At 49.0% G+C, this 16,228-nt stretch overlaps 4 protein-coding genes across 7 annotated transcripts; 1 reads left to right on the forward strand and 3 right to left on the reverse strand.

Moving 5' to 3' along the window:
• Positions 1–77: 77 nt before the first annotated feature.
• Positions 78–4,953, reverse strand: dusp16 (dual specificity phosphatase 16). 2 transcript variants are annotated; one of them, XM_077499770.1, is made up of 8 exons: positions 3,601–4,953; positions 3,137–3,254; positions 2,399–2,750; positions 2,196–2,334; positions 1,620–1,783; positions 1,394–1,553; positions 1,203–1,326; positions 78–1,129 (listed from the first exon to the last, which is right to left on the reverse strand). In XM_077499770.1, the coding sequence occupies exons 3-8, from the start codon at positions 2,684–2,686 to the stop codon at positions 382–384; spliced, it is 1,623 nt and encodes a 540-aa protein (XP_077355896.1). In that variant the 5' UTR covers positions 2,687–2,750; positions 3,137–3,254; positions 3,601–4,953; the 3' UTR covers positions 78–381. The 2 variants fall into 2 exon arrangements, with proteins under 2 accessions (XP_077355896.1, XP_077355897.1); XM_077499771.1 differs by having other exon boundaries at positions 4,832–4,922.
• On the forward strand, positions 3,641–5,064 carry crebl2 (cAMP responsive element binding protein-like 2). Its single transcript, XM_077499774.1, has 3 exons — positions 3,641–3,856; positions 4,053–4,253; positions 4,319–5,064. Exons 1-3 carry the CDS (start codon positions 3,839–3,841, stop codon positions 4,463–4,465), a joined length of 366 nt encoding a protein of 121 aa, XP_077355900.1. The 5' UTR covers positions 3,641–3,838; the 3' UTR covers positions 4,466–5,064.
• Positions 5,061–8,057, reverse strand: gpr19 (G protein-coupled receptor 19). 2 transcript variants are annotated; one of them, XM_077499772.1, is made up of 3 exons: positions 7,922–8,057; positions 7,576–7,832; positions 5,061–7,004 (listed from the first exon to the last, which is right to left on the reverse strand). In XM_077499772.1, the coding sequence occupies exon 3, from the start codon at positions 7,002–7,004 to the stop codon at positions 5,718–5,720; it is 1,287 nt and encodes a 428-aa protein (XP_077355898.1). In that variant the 5' UTR covers positions 7,576–7,832; positions 7,922–8,057; the 3' UTR covers positions 5,061–5,717. The 2 variants fall into 2 exon arrangements, with proteins under 2 accessions (XP_077355898.1, XP_077355899.1); XM_077499773.1 differs by lacking the exons at positions 7,576–7,832; positions 7,922–8,057 and adding an exon at positions 7,251–7,555.
• Positions 8,058–8,203: 146 nt separating this feature from the next.
• On the reverse strand, positions 8,204–15,952 carry tbk1 (TANK-binding kinase 1). Of its 2 annotated transcripts, none has more exons than XM_077499767.1 (21): positions 15,819–15,952; positions 14,961–15,056; positions 14,730–14,870; positions 14,079–14,208; positions 13,818–13,999; positions 13,116–13,276; positions 12,934–13,044; positions 12,684–12,863; positions 12,422–12,618; positions 12,286–12,344; positions 12,121–12,212; positions 11,337–11,438; positions 11,190–11,268; positions 10,987–11,108; positions 10,435–10,511; positions 10,309–10,348; positions 10,128–10,229; positions 9,963–10,059; positions 9,655–9,755; positions 9,504–9,575; positions 8,204–8,385 (listed from the first exon to the last, which is right to left on the reverse strand). In XM_077499767.1, the coding sequence occupies exons 2-21, from the start codon at positions 15,045–15,047 to the stop codon at positions 8,346–8,348; spliced, it is 2,172 nt and encodes a 723-aa protein (XP_077355893.1). In that variant the 5' UTR covers positions 15,048–15,056; positions 15,819–15,952; the 3' UTR covers positions 8,204–8,345. The 2 variants fall into 2 exon arrangements, with proteins under 2 accessions (XP_077355893.1, XP_077355894.1); XM_077499768.1 differs by lacking the exon at positions 15,819–15,952 and adding an exon at positions 15,407–15,807.
• Between the last annotated feature and the right edge of the window lie 276 nt (positions 15,953–16,228).

Genomic DNA, 16,228 nt, shown 5'->3' on the forward strand with positions numbered 1-16,228 from the left:
GGGCGCTGTGAACCTTTGAGCTCTGCTCTCCCTATTTTTCAAATTTTAGCGTTTCAACGGTCGACTGTACGCAAACATTGTGGAGATTGCTTTTATTTTCACGACAAAGTGACAATCATTGCAAAGGAGAACCTACGACAAGCTCGCCTCCTCGCTTTTCTGGACATCAACTATCAACTTCTTCCAAACACGTCCCAACACGTTATTGATCACATTATTGAACCATCAGAACCACCAAGTGCAAACTGAGGATTTGATTGGATGTTCGTCATCATTTCAAGTGAAGCTATCACACACAAAAAACACGCAAACATACAAATACACAAAGCACAAACACACGTCTTCATCTTGCAAGTGTGCGTGTTGTGCACCCGTTGTGGGTCAGGACACGCGAATGAGCTCCAAGCTGGCAGAGAAGTTGTCTCGCGCAGCCACCTTGGCGAGGTCATTTTCGGTCCAGCCGTGACAACTTCGGGTCTTCTCGAAGTTGCTCTCCTCGTGCCAACTCCTGCGAGAGTCTCCCCGGTCCATCACACGCGGCCGTCCTCGCCGGCGTACGAGCTCCGGCCCGTGGCCGCAAGCGTACGCCGTCGCCGAGTAAAAGCGCGCAGTCTCCGAGGCGGAGAGGCAACGGCGGCCCCCCAGGGGGGATGGACACGGACCGGGCAGGATGTCCGAGTGCCACCCTTTGAGGGCGCCGCTGGGTAAAGGCCGCTGGCAGCGCGGGAGTCCGAAAGGGAAGCCGGTCACCGCCGGCAAGCGTGGCTGTCCGCACGCCTCCTCCTTGTCCGGACTTTGCTCGGAGACCTCCTCCACAGGTGAGAAGTGAGGCGCTTTGCCGGCCACCGACTCCGAGGCGCCGTCCCCCGCCGAGCCCGCCCGAGCGTACGTCTTAAAGTCCAGGGAGAAGCGGCGCTTGGGGTGGGCGGAGTCCTCTAGACGAAGGCCGCCCAGGGCCTGCGCCAGCGGGTGCCGGTCCGGCGGCGCCGGGCTCTCCGGCTGGTCCGGGAGCCACTGTCCAGCCGGGACCTCGCGCCGCGCTTCTCGGGAGATCTTCTTCTCGAAATCCAGCAGCTGACCCAGGAAGTTGAAGTTGGGCGAGATGCTCGGCCTCTTCTCTTTGACGAACCTGCGGAACGGACCACACGGGGTTGTCAGGAGCGCGGCGAGCAACGCGAGAGGATTTCGGCGGCAGCGGGAACCTGTACGCCTCATCCAGAGACATGTCCATCCGCTTCATGATGTACGCGATGGCGATGGTCGCCGAGCGCGAGATCCCCGCCAAGCAGTGTACCAGAACGCACGCGTCCGAGGCCTTGGCCTCCTCTGAAACGCATGCCGCGTAAAACTCACGAGATTGCAGGACGTGCGAATCACATGACGACTTGCTGACCAATGAAATCCAGCGAAGCGTCCAACCAGGGCAGGATCTTGTCGCAGAAGCCGTCGTTGACGGGAACTCTCAGAAAGTGCGAGTCGGGTATGAAGTCCGGTTTGGGGCACGTATTACTGGCATTCAGCACGTAGGCGATGGCGTTACGTTGCATCACTTCCTGTTGGCGGCACGTCATGTCAGGTGACCCTGCGACACCATCAATAGGGACGGCGAGTGCGGGCACCTTGTTGAGGACGTCGCGCTGGCAGCCCAGGTACAAGTGCGGCAGGATGCGGGTCGGGCCCGACGCCGCGGGCGGCGGCTGAGACAACGGACGCGGCGGCGCCACAGTCGACTGCTTTCCCTCGCACAGCCATGCAAACTGGCGGGAAAACTCAGAGAAGCCTCCTGATCACACACAACAAAACACAATTCAGTTCATCACTATGCAGCATTCTGATCAATTCAAATTCACTCATTTTGATCCATTTCAGATGGCGGCCATTTTGCCACTTGCTGTCGACTGAAAACGGTGCTGGGCGGGCTCGGGTAACAATCGCACCTCACCTGTTTTCTGAGTTGAAATGTCATGATTTGTGGATGGCTGTTTTTATTTATTTTTTAAATAATATTGTTGAATTTTTACTACATAATACATAACAAAAACTAAAGCTAAATCTAAAAAAAAAAAAAAAAAAACTAAATTAAAACTAAGCATTTCCAATAAAACTAAGAAAAACTAACAACCAAAAAAATGAATTAAAAGTGATTAAATTAAAAAAACTAAATATTCTGACCCTATTGTGACGCACGCACTCACCAGCCAGCAGGTGCACAGACAGGAAGTGTGGCCGGAGTTTGAGCAGCAGGACGTTGGCAAAGGCGTCGCCACGCAGCACGGACGGATCCCAAGAATTCTCATCGTAGACCACCACCTGCACGCCCTCCCCCAGCTCCAACTAGACAAACGGTAAGCGCAACATAAGAACCAGGAAGGGTTTGAAACGCGGAAGTGGGCGTCACCTTGTTTCCGGCGGCGTGCCGCAGCACGTCTTTGACGTGAACTTTGTCCTGCTGCAGTCGCCGTTTGAGCAGCTTGGATGCGTTGACGTTGACGGCGTTGGCGATGTGCCACGCGTTGAAGTCCACGAAAGGTCGGCTGTCCACCACCAACACGCCGCCGCCTTCCCCTGCGTCCATGTGACCTGTGACCCGGCGACCCGACCCCAGCAGGCCTGCCAGCGCCTCCGCCGCCAGGGGCAGCACCCCGTCTGGCCTTGGGGCACCCGCCACTAAAGAAGGCTCTGCCATGTCACGACGGGAAACCACGTGATGATGTCATCACGTCAGCAGGCAATGACATCACACATGGGCACTATTTGAACAAATGAGAGAAAAAAGGTTTCTTCATTCAATAGTTATGACTAAAAGGCATTACAAGGCTTCATTCTTATCCCAGAAGTTGACTTTTTTATTTATTTATTTTTTATTTTTTGTTTTTTTGAAGCGGTCTGAACACTGAAGAAAGTGTTTGGGTGAAGTTAGCCGAGTAGCTAACTAGCTGATTAGTGAACTAGCTGATTAGTGTCAAAGTTCAAGAGTGTGTGTCTCGTCCAATAAAGTTATCAGCGTCGGTGTGACTACAGTGATGCAAATTTAGTTGACTCAAACAAACACGAGTCCGGACAAGATGTCGTGACGTCACCACATCGTCCACTCGTTGACGTGTTGAACCAAACTTCAGCAAATTCAACAACTCACCGCTCGAACGGTCGACGTTGGAGTAGTTCGAGTGCCAGGAGGACTCTTAACTCCAAGTGTTGCTGAAGATAGAGGAACTTTTACGTGTCTTGTGTGTTCGTCCAAACTTTGTCCGTGTCTAAAGGCGATGAGGTCATGGCGGAGAAAAGAAAAGCATTACGTCATCCCGACGAGCTTGAACCTCTTAAAGGCACAGGCACACATTTTTGCTAAAAAATAAATAAATAAAAAATTCTTCAGCGATTATGCAAAATGGTATCTTCACAAATATAAATTTTGGCAATCAGAAACTTGTTGACAACGTCTCCTATATTTAGCTTACAATGAGAGGAGCGTCAGTTTTGAATGTTGTTTACAAACAGCAATCCGTCGGATTTTGAGTACCCTTGATGTTTTGTAAATTATGTACATCGTATCATCCCATTTTTCTTTAGAACTAAATACTGAAGAAAAATAAGAGCTACCGTTGAAACATGTTGAATCAAACTTTATTTTTGTCTTGAGCAGGAAAAGGGGGCGTGGCGTATGACGTCATAGCACAAGTCCTCATTTTGGGACCTGCGGCTAGTAACGCTTGTTGTTGTTATCTTTGTCGATCTCGGTTCTTCTTGTCACTGTTGACGCCATCTCAGAGTCGAGTGAAGAGCGACGTCAGCCAAACGAAGCTCGGCGAGCTGCCGAAAGGCTCGCAAACAATCTGGCATGGACGAAAACAACAAGGTGAGCAAGCCGAGCGGCGGACATGTTTGTTTGTCGCATGACGCAATGGATGAAGAAAGGAGCCGTTCCTCATAGCTACGGCCTCGAAACTTTAATCAAATAGGACGTTGAAATCAAACACTACATCCGCGACGCTGTGTGAGCTCCGGCGGCATTAGCAGCGTGCTAACAGGCGCGTTGCGGTTGCTGTGTCCAGATGCTGGCGGCGGGCAAAGCGAAGAAGCCCGGCAAGCGCGGCCGCAAGCCGGCCAAGATCGACTTGAAGGCCAAACTGGAGCGAAGCCGCCAGAGTGCCAGGGAGTGCCGCGCTAGGAAGAAGCTGCGTTACCAGTACCTGGAAGAACTGGTCTCCAGCAAGGAGAGGGCCATCTGCGCGCTCAGGGAGGAGTTGGACATGGTGAGCCAAGAAGAATCAGGCTCGACGCCTTTACCTTCATGTTCATGCTGTGTTTTTGCTTGCAGTACAAGCAGTGGTGCTCGGCGATGGACCAGGGCAAGATCCCCTCGGAAATCAAAGCCCTGCTGACAGGCGACGACCAGCATAGAGCGCCTGCCACGGCGGGAAGCGGCATCAAAACAGCCAAGAGCGCCAAGAACCACAACTCCTAATATCCGCTTCCGTGTCACATGAAAGACGTTTTCTTGTTACTTTGACAAGTTGTAGCTGTCAATTTCAGAAGTCACGGGCGAGCCCGTCCCAGCTGACTTGGACTTGTTGGGCTGATTGTAAGCCAGTTGCAGGGAATGTACAGACAGGCTGCATTTACACTCACAAGTTCCACCAGTTCTTAACTCTTGTCACTGCAGTAGTCAAGTCCCAATTACAGGATTTGTATGAAACGCCATCAAAAGTGTGAGTCATACGTCGTACCAAAATCTTGGCTTTGCCGTGCAGGATGGGCAACAGGAAGTGGTTGTTGGGCTAACTTCTCCACTTGTCATCTTGGAACCAATGTACATTTATCTTGCACATACCTTGGGTTGAAAGTTTGAAGGTGGAAACGATGGTTCGGTGTGGGTGAAAGCGCCACCAACAGGAAGTAGCACCCATGCTGCTTCCTTTTTTGTCTGCTTATGTTGTTTGTTGGCCAGCTGATTGGAATCAAAATGTTTAGCAGCTTGATCCTGTAAACAAATTTAAGTGTGTGCATCTTATTCAGCGACCATTCACATATTTGTCAACATGGAAATAAAGAATCAAAACCCAATTCATGTTTTTTTTGTAAATGACCATTCATGTGCCTCAATGTCATTGTTGACAAGCTTACTTTGCCACACAGCTAACAAAGAAAGAATGAGTTGGCTTTTGCGACAGTGTGATGAACATGAAAACCATCCATAAAATCAAAGACACAAATGTAAGAGTGGCAAAACACTTTCACATCATCTAAACACGAGATACAGCCAAGATGAGCAATTGCTCTGCCAATTCAATGGAAGTCTCACAAACGATGCAGTTTGCTGCATTGTACTGAAAGATGGCAAGATGGCTGCCACATCGCATCACACTCACAGGTCCCGCTAGTGTTAGCGCCCTCTCGTGGCAATAACGCTAATGACAACTTCAGTGACATTTCGCCATTCAAGGAAATTTTTGTTTTGGGAAACAATTATGACCTTTTAAAAAAATAACTGCCAATTTAAATACACATATGAGCCCAATAAATTGGTTTTTAAAATGAAATTCAGCATATCGTTACAATCAAATGTTACGCAAATGAGTTAAACAATCAAAAATCTGACAGTTCAGCAAGAGCCCTTTCCAATGGATGTTCAAAAATTGCGGACCCACTGACTGATCCAAGCGGCCAGACCCCCAAATCTGAGTTTGCGTCGATATCACGTCAGTTAGCTTAGCATGCTACACATAAGTGTTGTGGGCGCTGGCAGTCCAGGCCAGTTTCTTCGCATCTTTGGCCTCACGCTCAAAGCTCTCGTCTGTGGCGTCTTTGGTGTTGCCAGGCACATCCACCACGCCCACGTAGTTCTTCTTGGCCAATCGCGAGCTGGCGGTGATGGTGTAGGCGTTGCTACGGTAACACTTGATAGAAGACATGCAGAAGGTTTCCCGCATGCCGCGTCGGAAGTTGGCGTTGTAGACCGAGTACAAGGTGGGCTTGGAGGCGGCGGAGCTGAAGGAGATCCAGGCGATGGCGGCAAAGAAGAGCAACGCCCGCCGCCGCCCTCCGCTGGCGGACTCCGCCTCCTGCGGGTGCCACAGCTGCGCCAGGTAGAAGGGGGTCCACGTCACAAAGAACAGCCAGTTGAGCACCAGGAACATCTTGATGGTCTTCACCTTGGTGCGAGGAACCGTGTTCATGGTGCGCCGCACCGTGTGGCCGTCGGCGCCGAACCGCCAGATGTGGCGGACCACTCGCTGGTAGAAGGACGCGATGAGCCCCGCGGGGAGAGCGAAGCCCAGAACGAGGTGCGCGGCGGCGTACGAGACGCCACCCCGGCTGTCGGGTAGGAAGAAGGGGCAGTGGTGGCTGTCTGCCGGCGCGGCACCGTAGAAGAAGAGGCACGGCGCTACCAGGGCGGCGTCTAACAAACACGACGCCAGGATCATTTTCTTGGCCTTCTCGCGAGACACCTTGAAGCTCAGCGGGTACACAATGGTGTAGAAGCGGTCCACCGAGATGGACAGCAGGACGTACACCTGCACGCCGGGGCAAAGGTGCTGCACGTAGCGGGCCGCCGCGCACGCCGCTGCGCTCAGCGGCCAGCGACCCCACGCCACCTGCGCCAGGACCAGGGGGGTGCCGCCCACGCTCAAGAGCAGATCGGCGCAGGCGATGGCCACCACAAAGTAGTTGGTGGTGGACTGTGTGCGACGGCTGCGGTGGATCACCAGGCACACCAGCGCGTTACCCAGGATGGACACCAGCCACACCGCACCGAACACCAGCGCCAACGCTGCCACCTCGCCCGACGTCAGCCCGTCCGCCGCCGCCCAAGACGAGGTGGCATTCGGCCCGCCAGCGGCAGCAGGCGGACCCCCGCGGCTGCAGGGGGGCGTCACGGGGATGCCAGAGGGCGGCGCCGTGCCGTTGTCCAACTCAGAGTAGTTGAAGGACGCCGGGTACGAGAAGGCCGGCGCGAAGAGCGAGCGCTCCATGGCCACCGTGTTTGCCCACTCATACACCATCTGAAACGCACAGGTTAGCATTAGCATGCTAACATGTTGCATAGAGGACATAAGGTCACAGGGTCAAAGTCAACAGGAGGGCTGTTCGATGCTACATCAATTATAAACATAAAATAATAAAACACACATAAAATATAAATATATACATCTATATATAATAAAATAAATAATCTATCATCACCACTGAATCCGAGTAGCGAGAGCATAAGAACTTTTGATACAAACTTCAGAGAATTGTTTTCTTGCCTTTTTCCGATTGTTCTGGTCTCACCTGTGGCCATCCGAAAATCTATTTTGTAAAGATTAGCTTCAAGGCATTTCAACCAAGTGTTTTCATGTCAATATCTTCGATTTGGCTGCAAATCAATTGGCCACCTTCGGTAATCACCTGTGTCTTATTCCCATGTCAGCTAACAGGCTAAAAGCTAACACGCTATATACACTTGTGACGGATCAAACTCCGCCCCCCCTGCACGCACCCGTTTGCCGTCAACGATGAGGTCTCATCAATTAAATTAGACAAGAATGTGCACATATCATCATCAAACGTCGTCAACGCACACGTACGTACCTCCCAGCAAGGCGCCAAGCGGCTTCACGATGATCCAAATTGCCGATGATGATGATGATGATGATGATGACACTCAGCGCAGCACAAGATGACAAAAAGGCGGCTGCGTGTCCATCATGTCTGTGTGTGCGTGTTGTTCACTGGAGGAGGATGAAGATGATGAAGATGTAGAGGAGGAGGGTTCCTGGGCCGTACCAAGTCATGTGTGATGGGGGTTGGGGGGCGACACAGTCAGCCCCCACACAACAAGGATAAATCTACAATATTAAACACAAAAAATCATCACATCCTAGTTATAACTAGATATGCATTTATTTATGTATATAGACACACATTGTATACACACACATATTAGGGATGTATTTGGATTGACCATCCATCTGGTCAAACAAAAATGTAACGAGCAGGGAAGAAGAAAGTCATCACGCTGCCAATAAAGACGACATGTCAGCTGGTGTAACGAGCGCTCGCTTACGGGAAAAGTAGTCGCTGTCGGCAGCATGTCATCGCCATGGCAACAGCAGCACGGAGGACCATCGCCATGGCAACCAGCAGGAAGGATGCAGGAGGAGTGTTCACGTCACATGACTTGCCTGTCAATCACTTTTTATTGGATTCATTTGATAGGTTGCTGTTTTTGATGTTTTTATTTGATCATCATCACAATCACATGTACAAAGCTGAGCTGTCAGTGAAGTATTTACAAAATAAAAGCAGCTATTTACAAAAGCAAAAAAGTTTGGGTTGATGTTTGTCTGCGTGGACATCTTTCAACCTCTCAAACCTCCGTCCAGGGTCAACGTCCCGAATCTGCGGAAGACCACCAGAGTCGGGTTAGCCTTCTCATACGGAACTAGGCTAGCACTTTGCCTCCAAACTAACTTTCAAGCGGTCATGCTAAGGTAGACTAGCAAAGTGGTCATGCTAAGATAGACTAGCAGTATGCCTTCCAGCTAGTTTTCAAATTGTCATGCTAAACTAGGTTTGCACTCTGCCTTCAAGCTAACTTTCAAGTGGTCATGCTAAGCTAGACTAGCACTATGCCATGGCTTCCAGCTAGCTTTCAAATTGTCATGCTAACCTAGGTTAGCACTATGTCTTTAAGCTAACTTTCAAGTTGTCATGCTGAGCTAGGCTCGTAGTCACCATATTTTTAGGGTCCGACTGACACGGATTTTGTTTTAGACCAATCTGGTATTTCGCCAGAAAAAAAGTTCCAATAAGTTGCTAATTTAAAAAAAATATAACATAACATAACTTGCTTTGGTCACACTACACTTCCAACAGCGAATGTATGCATTAATAGGGAAAAACAGCATTTATTGAACTTCACAACCTTCAAGTACAAAACATGGGGAAAGCCTTAACTCAGCATTAACTGAAGAATTGATTTTGGTCCAAGACGTATGCTGTGTATAAAGCAATATGATGAGTTAAGTGTCTGGCAAAATATTACTTATGCATGATGCCCTTTAACATGAAGTGATGCAGATTTGCACTTAAAATATATGATGTAGAGAAAGAGCGTTCAACTGAAACGGGAATATTTATTTACTCCAGTTATGCGTGGTTGATTTAAGAAGTTGTGTTACATTCTGTTTTCCAGCTCTACTTGTCATGCTGAGGAGCTTGTGCAGCCCGAACGCAAGGCAGGAATCCACATCATTTTGAGTGACTCCAACACTGAACAGCATTTACTGTTTAATGAGAAACTAAGAAAGAGTATGTTGGCATTTAATCACTATTATTTTTGAAAAGGTCCATCTCAGCCGATTCAGTCGGGCCCTAAAGCGAACACTGAAGGTGAGAGTTTAAGCTAGGCTGGCCCAGAATTCAAGTTGTGTTGCTAGGCTAACGAGCGCTACGATTCACATTGTGATGCTAAGCTACACTAGTGCTATCTCATCAGACAAAAGGAGCCTTGTGACCTTTCCAGGAAGTGGTTGTTCTCGGCCAGTTCCTTGACCACGCCCTCCATCTCTTCCTTTAGCTTCTTCATCCTGTCACACACACACACACACACACGATGATGTCATCGGGATGCCATGCGATGACGTCGAAGAGTTGTGCTTCTCTTACCCGAGTGTCATCTCCACCAGCGTGTTCTGGCTCAGGTACGCTTGAGGCTTCAGACCGCTCAACACCAACGGGAGAACTTTGCCAGGGACTTGCTCCTGCAGCTGGACGCACGACAACAAAAACATCACCCCCCCAAAAAAGATCACAATCACATGACAATCTAGTTTGTCCACTAGATGGAGCCCTGACTCAATTCAACACCAATTGAAATTGAAAAGTCTGACATCCTGCAAAGAAATTCAAGCAGCAAACGTCCCAAGCTGCCTGAACTATGTGAGCCGTTCCGTCGTTGCCGTGTCCCGGCGTACCTTGGCGGCTCTCTCCATCAGGACGCTGACTTCCTTCTCGATGCTGATGAGCTGAGTAGTCAAGGCCAGCAGCTGCTTCCTCGCGTGGTGAACCTTCCTGCACGCAGGCGAGCGTTAGCGCGGTCGCTAGGCAACCAGCGGTCGGCGGAGGGGAAGGCGGCTGACCTCATGGACTCCTCGCTCTTGGAGATGAAGAGGCGGTACTTCATGGCGCACTCCTCCGTGAACAGCGAGCGAGCTTTGCTGGCGTGCAGGACCAGCTTCTGCCTGCCGCGCACACAACACGCAGATGACTCAACAAATGCTCTTTCAGGTGAGCATGTTCTCCACAAACACGGGGACCTACTTGTCAAACTTGTGGATCTGCTCCTCGTTGTATGGAAGACCTGAACACACACACACACACACACACACAATACACACGCTTAAAATCAGCCAATGTTGTTGGTGGTTGTTGTGTAGTTGTACTGACGCCGCTCAGCTTTGTCCTTCTTGAACTGTTGGTAGATGGCGGTGATGGCGTCCAGCAGAACCTTGATCTTTTCCACACTGCACACAAGTAGTTTTCATTTCGTCAACGAAAACTAAACAAAATTAATTAATTAATTTGATACTTTCATTTTTTTCCACGTACAATTAATACTTTTAAAAAATAATTTTGCCACTTGTCGACTGAAAATGACATCACGTGCTCAGTACTCAGGTAACGACCAATCACAGCTTAACTGTTTTCTAGGTTTGGTCATGTGACATTCACAAGCCGAGCTGTGATTGGTTACCTGAGCCCTGAGCACATTGTGATGTCATTTTCAGTTGACAGCAAGTTGCAAAATGTGTTTTTTAAAAGGTACTAATTGTACATGAAAACTAATGAAAATATCACATTTATTATAGACAAAATATTAACGTTTGACTGCCAAAAATGTCTAAATAAGTAAAATATCCCTTTAAAAATGACGGCTAAAATTAACACTACACATAAGCACATCATATCAACACGTGCGTATGTGTGTGCGTGTCCTACTTCCTGTCTTGGGGGTGCGTGCCCACTTGTTGCGTCCAGGCGTCACTCAGAAGACCCCCCGGGAGGAACTTGGCCTTCAGGTCCTGCGTGCTCCGGTCGATCGGCTCCAGTGAGCTGCTGATCTGCAGACAGAGGGACAGACAGACAGACAAGTTGGCCACAGCAAGCCAAGCCGCAGCGTGGCGAGACTGGCGACCACTCACCCGGAGCACTTTCTTGTGCATGTCGGCGATCTCGTCGTACTCGGACGTCAGCATGTTGGCTTGCATGAGAACCTCGAACCTGCGCACACGCACGTTATAGCGGCGGCTCGGCAAGCGCGCGCACAAGCGGCGTCCGGGTTCGCTCACAGCTGCTTGTTCTTCTCCAGCGTCTGCGTGGCCAAGTTGCACAGGTGGAACACCTCCGACTTTTTGTGGATAATCTCGCTGTAGTCCTCCTTCATCAGCTCGCTGTCATCATCACAATCATAAACACCGACATCAGCCGTGTAAACGTTATCGTCGCCGTCGTAATTCATTTTCAACAATCACCAATAGAGCTGTCAAAATTAAACAATTCTCATAATAATTGACAACTATTTTAATAATCGAGTAATCGTTTGGAGCCATTTTGTAATTCAAAATTGTCCAAATCCTGATTTCAGCATATCAACAGTAATTATTCACTGATTTCTGAAGTCCTTATGAATGAAGACTGCGTTTAATCAAAATAAGACATTTGCAAACATCTGTTTTTACTTTGGAAAACAATGTCCGAACAAGTAACATCGTACATCAATCGCCCTTTTTGTAATCATTATACGAATACGAAGAACAAAATAAACAACAATCACTGATTAATAAACAGTAATCAGGGAAAAATGCTTTTGTAATACACCTTCATGCGAAATTAAAATGAAACTGATTACAGGGTTTTTCCTGTGTACAAAATTTAGAGGTGGCCACCTCCAGCCTGAGCCACTGATATTCGCTCAAACGGCACTCCAGCTGTGTTGATTGAGCTCGGCAGGAAAGCATTTTAACTGCAGTTGCAGTGTTGCGCCATTATGGAGGCGCTATTACAATGGATACCTGGTATTGGCACTAATCACCAACATCATCATCATCACCCTGTTCATCAGGTTAAACTCACATGAGACCACGGACTCCTTTGCGAACCAGTTCTTGGTAGACTAGCAGCGACTCGGATGTTTTCCACAAGTGTCCAACGTCCCCCGCGAAGGTCTGAACGAAGCACAAGATGGCGTCAATCTGTGGCAGCTCTGTTTATTTTTTGGCGCACGTGCACGACAGGTACCTTGGCATAGCTGGCGTCCAAGTCCAAATCGTAGCGGGGCTGCACTTTGGGTGGACTCGCTGGGGACAAGATCAAAGGACCTGAGACGCTGGCGGGGATTGGGGCGGTGGTGAGCCGTCGGGGTCGAGCGACTTACGGTCCTCGAAAATGAGTCCCACGGTGGCGACGGATTCTCTGCTGACCAGCATTACGGGGTTGTCTCTGGTGGTCTTGGGGAAAGTCTTGGCCTGGCGGTTGGGGTCCAGGACCAGGCGCCGGCCCTCGTAAATCAGCTCCTGGTTGTGCAGAGGGATGCTGCTCCGGCGGGACAGCAGCTCCTGGAACAGCGCCGCCCTGTGGACACATCAACATGGACGACATCCGAAACACACATTGGGTATGTTGCGGCGTGTTCTCACGTGTTGTATTCGTGGATGTAGACGTGGTGAAGGGTGGCCTGCTGCAGGCTAAAGACGTAGACGACCGCCCGGTGCAGGATGTCGTTAGTCTCGGCGAAAAACTGGTCGAAGCCCCAACACTTCTCCTGGTCCGCTTCCAGGATGTTGGCCAGGACCGGAGTCAGCAGACTCTGCAGACCCCTGACGTAAGACGATGACATCATTGCCGATGACATTTTCAACAACAGCACGACCGACGCGTGCCACTCACTTGGACAGACTGCATGAGACGGGCATCTCGGTGCTCCACTCGATCTTCCCGTTCTCGCACTTTTGGTGACCTGAGATGGTACCGGATGGTTTCTCCTTGATGATCTTGTACCTGGCGCAGCAACGGCGAGAAGTCTTTACGCGACACCACCAACGGCTTTCGTCGCTTGCGGAATGACTTACATGACTTCCTGGTTCCTGCGCGGGCCCTCGAAGGGTCTGAAGGGCAGGCTGCCGGTGGCGGCGTGATAGAAGGTGACGCCGATGCTCCACAGGTCCACGGTGGCGCCGTACTTCTTCTGGTGGTCCTTCCTCAACACGGCACGCTCATACATATCCGGATGCTGCCGGACACAATACCGATACGCGTCAGATCATTCATTCCCGACTCAAAGCTGAACAAAAATCCTTTGCGGTAAGATTCGATGAATCATTTCATTCGCTGCTTCTTCAGGATTTTTATTAAGGATGTCACGATAACGGCAATATCGTGATATTGCGATATTAAAACTACCCCAATATATAGTTGTCGACATGTCACGATATTAAAAGCAGCATATCTGTTAAAAAGTCAGATTGATTGCCATTTGTGCAGTTCTAGCACCCTCTGGTGACAAATTTTTTTTTTTAGTGCAGTTTAATTTTCACAAGGCATGTTTTGGCTCTTCTGTTTAAAATCCATGCAGACGAATATAATATGCTTGTGAACAGTCAGTCACTTTCACACAGTCTTCCTCTCCTCCTCCCTCTCTCTCTCACACACACTCCCCCTCTCTCACACATGATGTTTTGGATATCCCTAATTCTTACATTGTGGCCTACAAAGTCGACTCAAGGACTGAAACAATGTACGGAATCACATTTTTATAGAGTTGATTAGCTCACCAGGTACTCCTCCGTCCCATAGAGTGACACAAACTGCTCGTCGTCCTCGAGTTCACGGGCGGCACCGAAGTCAGTCAGCTTGTAGACGGAGCGCCCGTCCTCCCCGATGACGCGCATGATGTTCCCCGGTTTGATGTCACGGTGCACGATGCCGTACTCCCTCAGGTGGTTCATTCCCGCCACTAGAAGGTACCAATCGGGGAGAGCGGCGTGAGCGAGCCAGGAAGCGAGTAGTGGCGGACGCGCAATCGCGACTCTTACCGACGTCGTGCAGGACGATGAGGAACTCGTCCTCGGGAAGCCCGTAGGCATTGGACGACTCCTCCAAGACGGTGTAGAGACTCCCGCACGGACAGTACTCCATCACCAGAACCTTGTGTCGCGTGTTGGACTAAACACAGCAAATGTCATCTCCTGAGGGCCTGACATGACTTCTTGAACACCTCACAACACTTCCTGAATTCCAAAAAAATCTATTCCTGAACACATTTAATCACTTCCTGAGTTTAATCGCTTGAATGCAAAACTTTTCTACCCTTCCGAGTGCTTAACGTCACTATTGAATGTCACCATCTTAAAAATAATGACCTAAATCATATCTTGACCAAAAATATTCTTGCCAGAAACATCTACTCATCACTGCTAAAATCGGATAGTCTACAATTCTAGCTACCCTTGAAGTGAAATTGTTAATAAACATCATGTAATCAGTATTTTCTTGAATGCTTCGTGTTAAAACTGATGATTTTTATTTTTTTATTTTTTTTTAAGGAAGGCAATGAAATGCAACATCACTTCCTGAATGCCTTCATTTACTGGGTGCTCAACCTCAATTCCTGAACATAGTGCTGTGTTGGGAAAAATTCAAAATGCAACCATCCTTGTGGAAGGTGAGGCCGGGCATGTACGAACCTCCTCCTCAACGGCGAAGAGCTTGACAATATTCTTGTGGTTGAGCTTCTTGAGCACCTCAAACTCTCTCATCTGCACTTCCATCGGCCTCAGGAAGCTCAGGTTGTTGAACACTTTGACCGCGTAGAGGTCACCTGTTTTCTGCAAAGACCTCCAACTGTTTTGTCAAACTGGCAGCTGAGTACCTAACTACTACACCATTTCACCTCCAAGCGGCAGACCCCTACTCACCTTGTGGCGGCCACGGTAGACGTTGGCCGTGGCACCCTGACCCAGAAGGTCCGAAATCAGCCACAGGTAGTTGGTGGTGCTTTGCATGATCACGGCCTACACACACACACGCGCGCGCGGACTGCTTTGAGATACGAGTGACCCACTTATTCACATTACCTCACATAGATTGTCTCTATTTCACACAGTAAGACGGTGGTTCTCAACGGCGGTCCTCGAGTACCCCTACCCAGCCTGTTTTCCATGCCGCTCTCAGCCAACACAGGTGTTTGAGAGATTCAGCTAATCAGCAAACGCTGCATGAAATTAACGATCCTCAGCTGTTTTGGCTGAGGGAGACATGTAAAACAGGTTGGATATGGGTAATCGAGGACGGGTTGAGACCACTAAAAGACACGTATACATTAAAACACACAGGCGGTGATCATTTTCTGCCTGTCAATCACCTCACAGTGACGTCACAGCGGGAAATTCCCAGCGTCAATCATCCGCTTTTCCGTGCTTTTCGGCGTGAGCCGGAAAAAGCCCACAAATGGTCGTTCGTTGGTCGTCTCTCTGTTGAAGCGTTCGAGTGACGAGGGAACACGACGACGCGAACTCACGAAGCTAAACTGACGAGCAGAGCGAAGTTCAAGAAGCATTTCCGGGCCATTTCCTGATAGCTAACATGGCGACCAGCTGACAAACTAGCGCATAGAAGCAAAGCGAGGATGCGCTAACATGTTAAGACTAATAGTAAACAGCCAGCTGGTTGGTAAAGGCACCTAGGAGAAAAAGCGTGGCGTTGAAAAGAAAAAACGACAACAACAAAAAAGAAACAGCTTTGTTACGTTATTTGGATTTGGTTTGGATGCTTACCTTTGTCGCTACCGTGGTATCCTCCTTTTCCGCTATGGCATGGTCACGTGGCGGTACGAGCCAATCACAGCGGAGATACAGGTGACAGTTTCGGTTTGATAGAGTTGAAACCTTTAGGTTTCGGTATTGAAAAATTATTCGCTGTTTATTCTTTAAATGTATTTTATATATCAATTCATTATTCATAGTTGAATTGTATTTAAGTTGTTTTGTATTTACGAAATACGTTTGGTTGACTTTTCACAAACATACAAGATCGGTTGCTCAACTTGCTCATAATTCGCGTTCTCCTTTTCTGGAAAAGGAATATTAATGTTTGGTCAAAGTAAATCAAGTCAAAGTACTTTTTCCACTGCAGTGACCTCTCAAAATATTGATCTTCTAAAATTGGGCGTCGATGTGGTTGTGTG

This window comes from Festucalex cinctus, chromosome 16 (genome assembly GCF_051991245.1).
Source record: "Festucalex cinctus isolate MCC-2025b chromosome 16, RoL_Fcin_1.0, whole genome shotgun sequence".
In the NCBI taxonomy this organism is placed as follows: domain Eukaryota; kingdom Metazoa; phylum Chordata; class Actinopteri; order Syngnathiformes; family Syngnathidae; genus Festucalex; species Festucalex cinctus.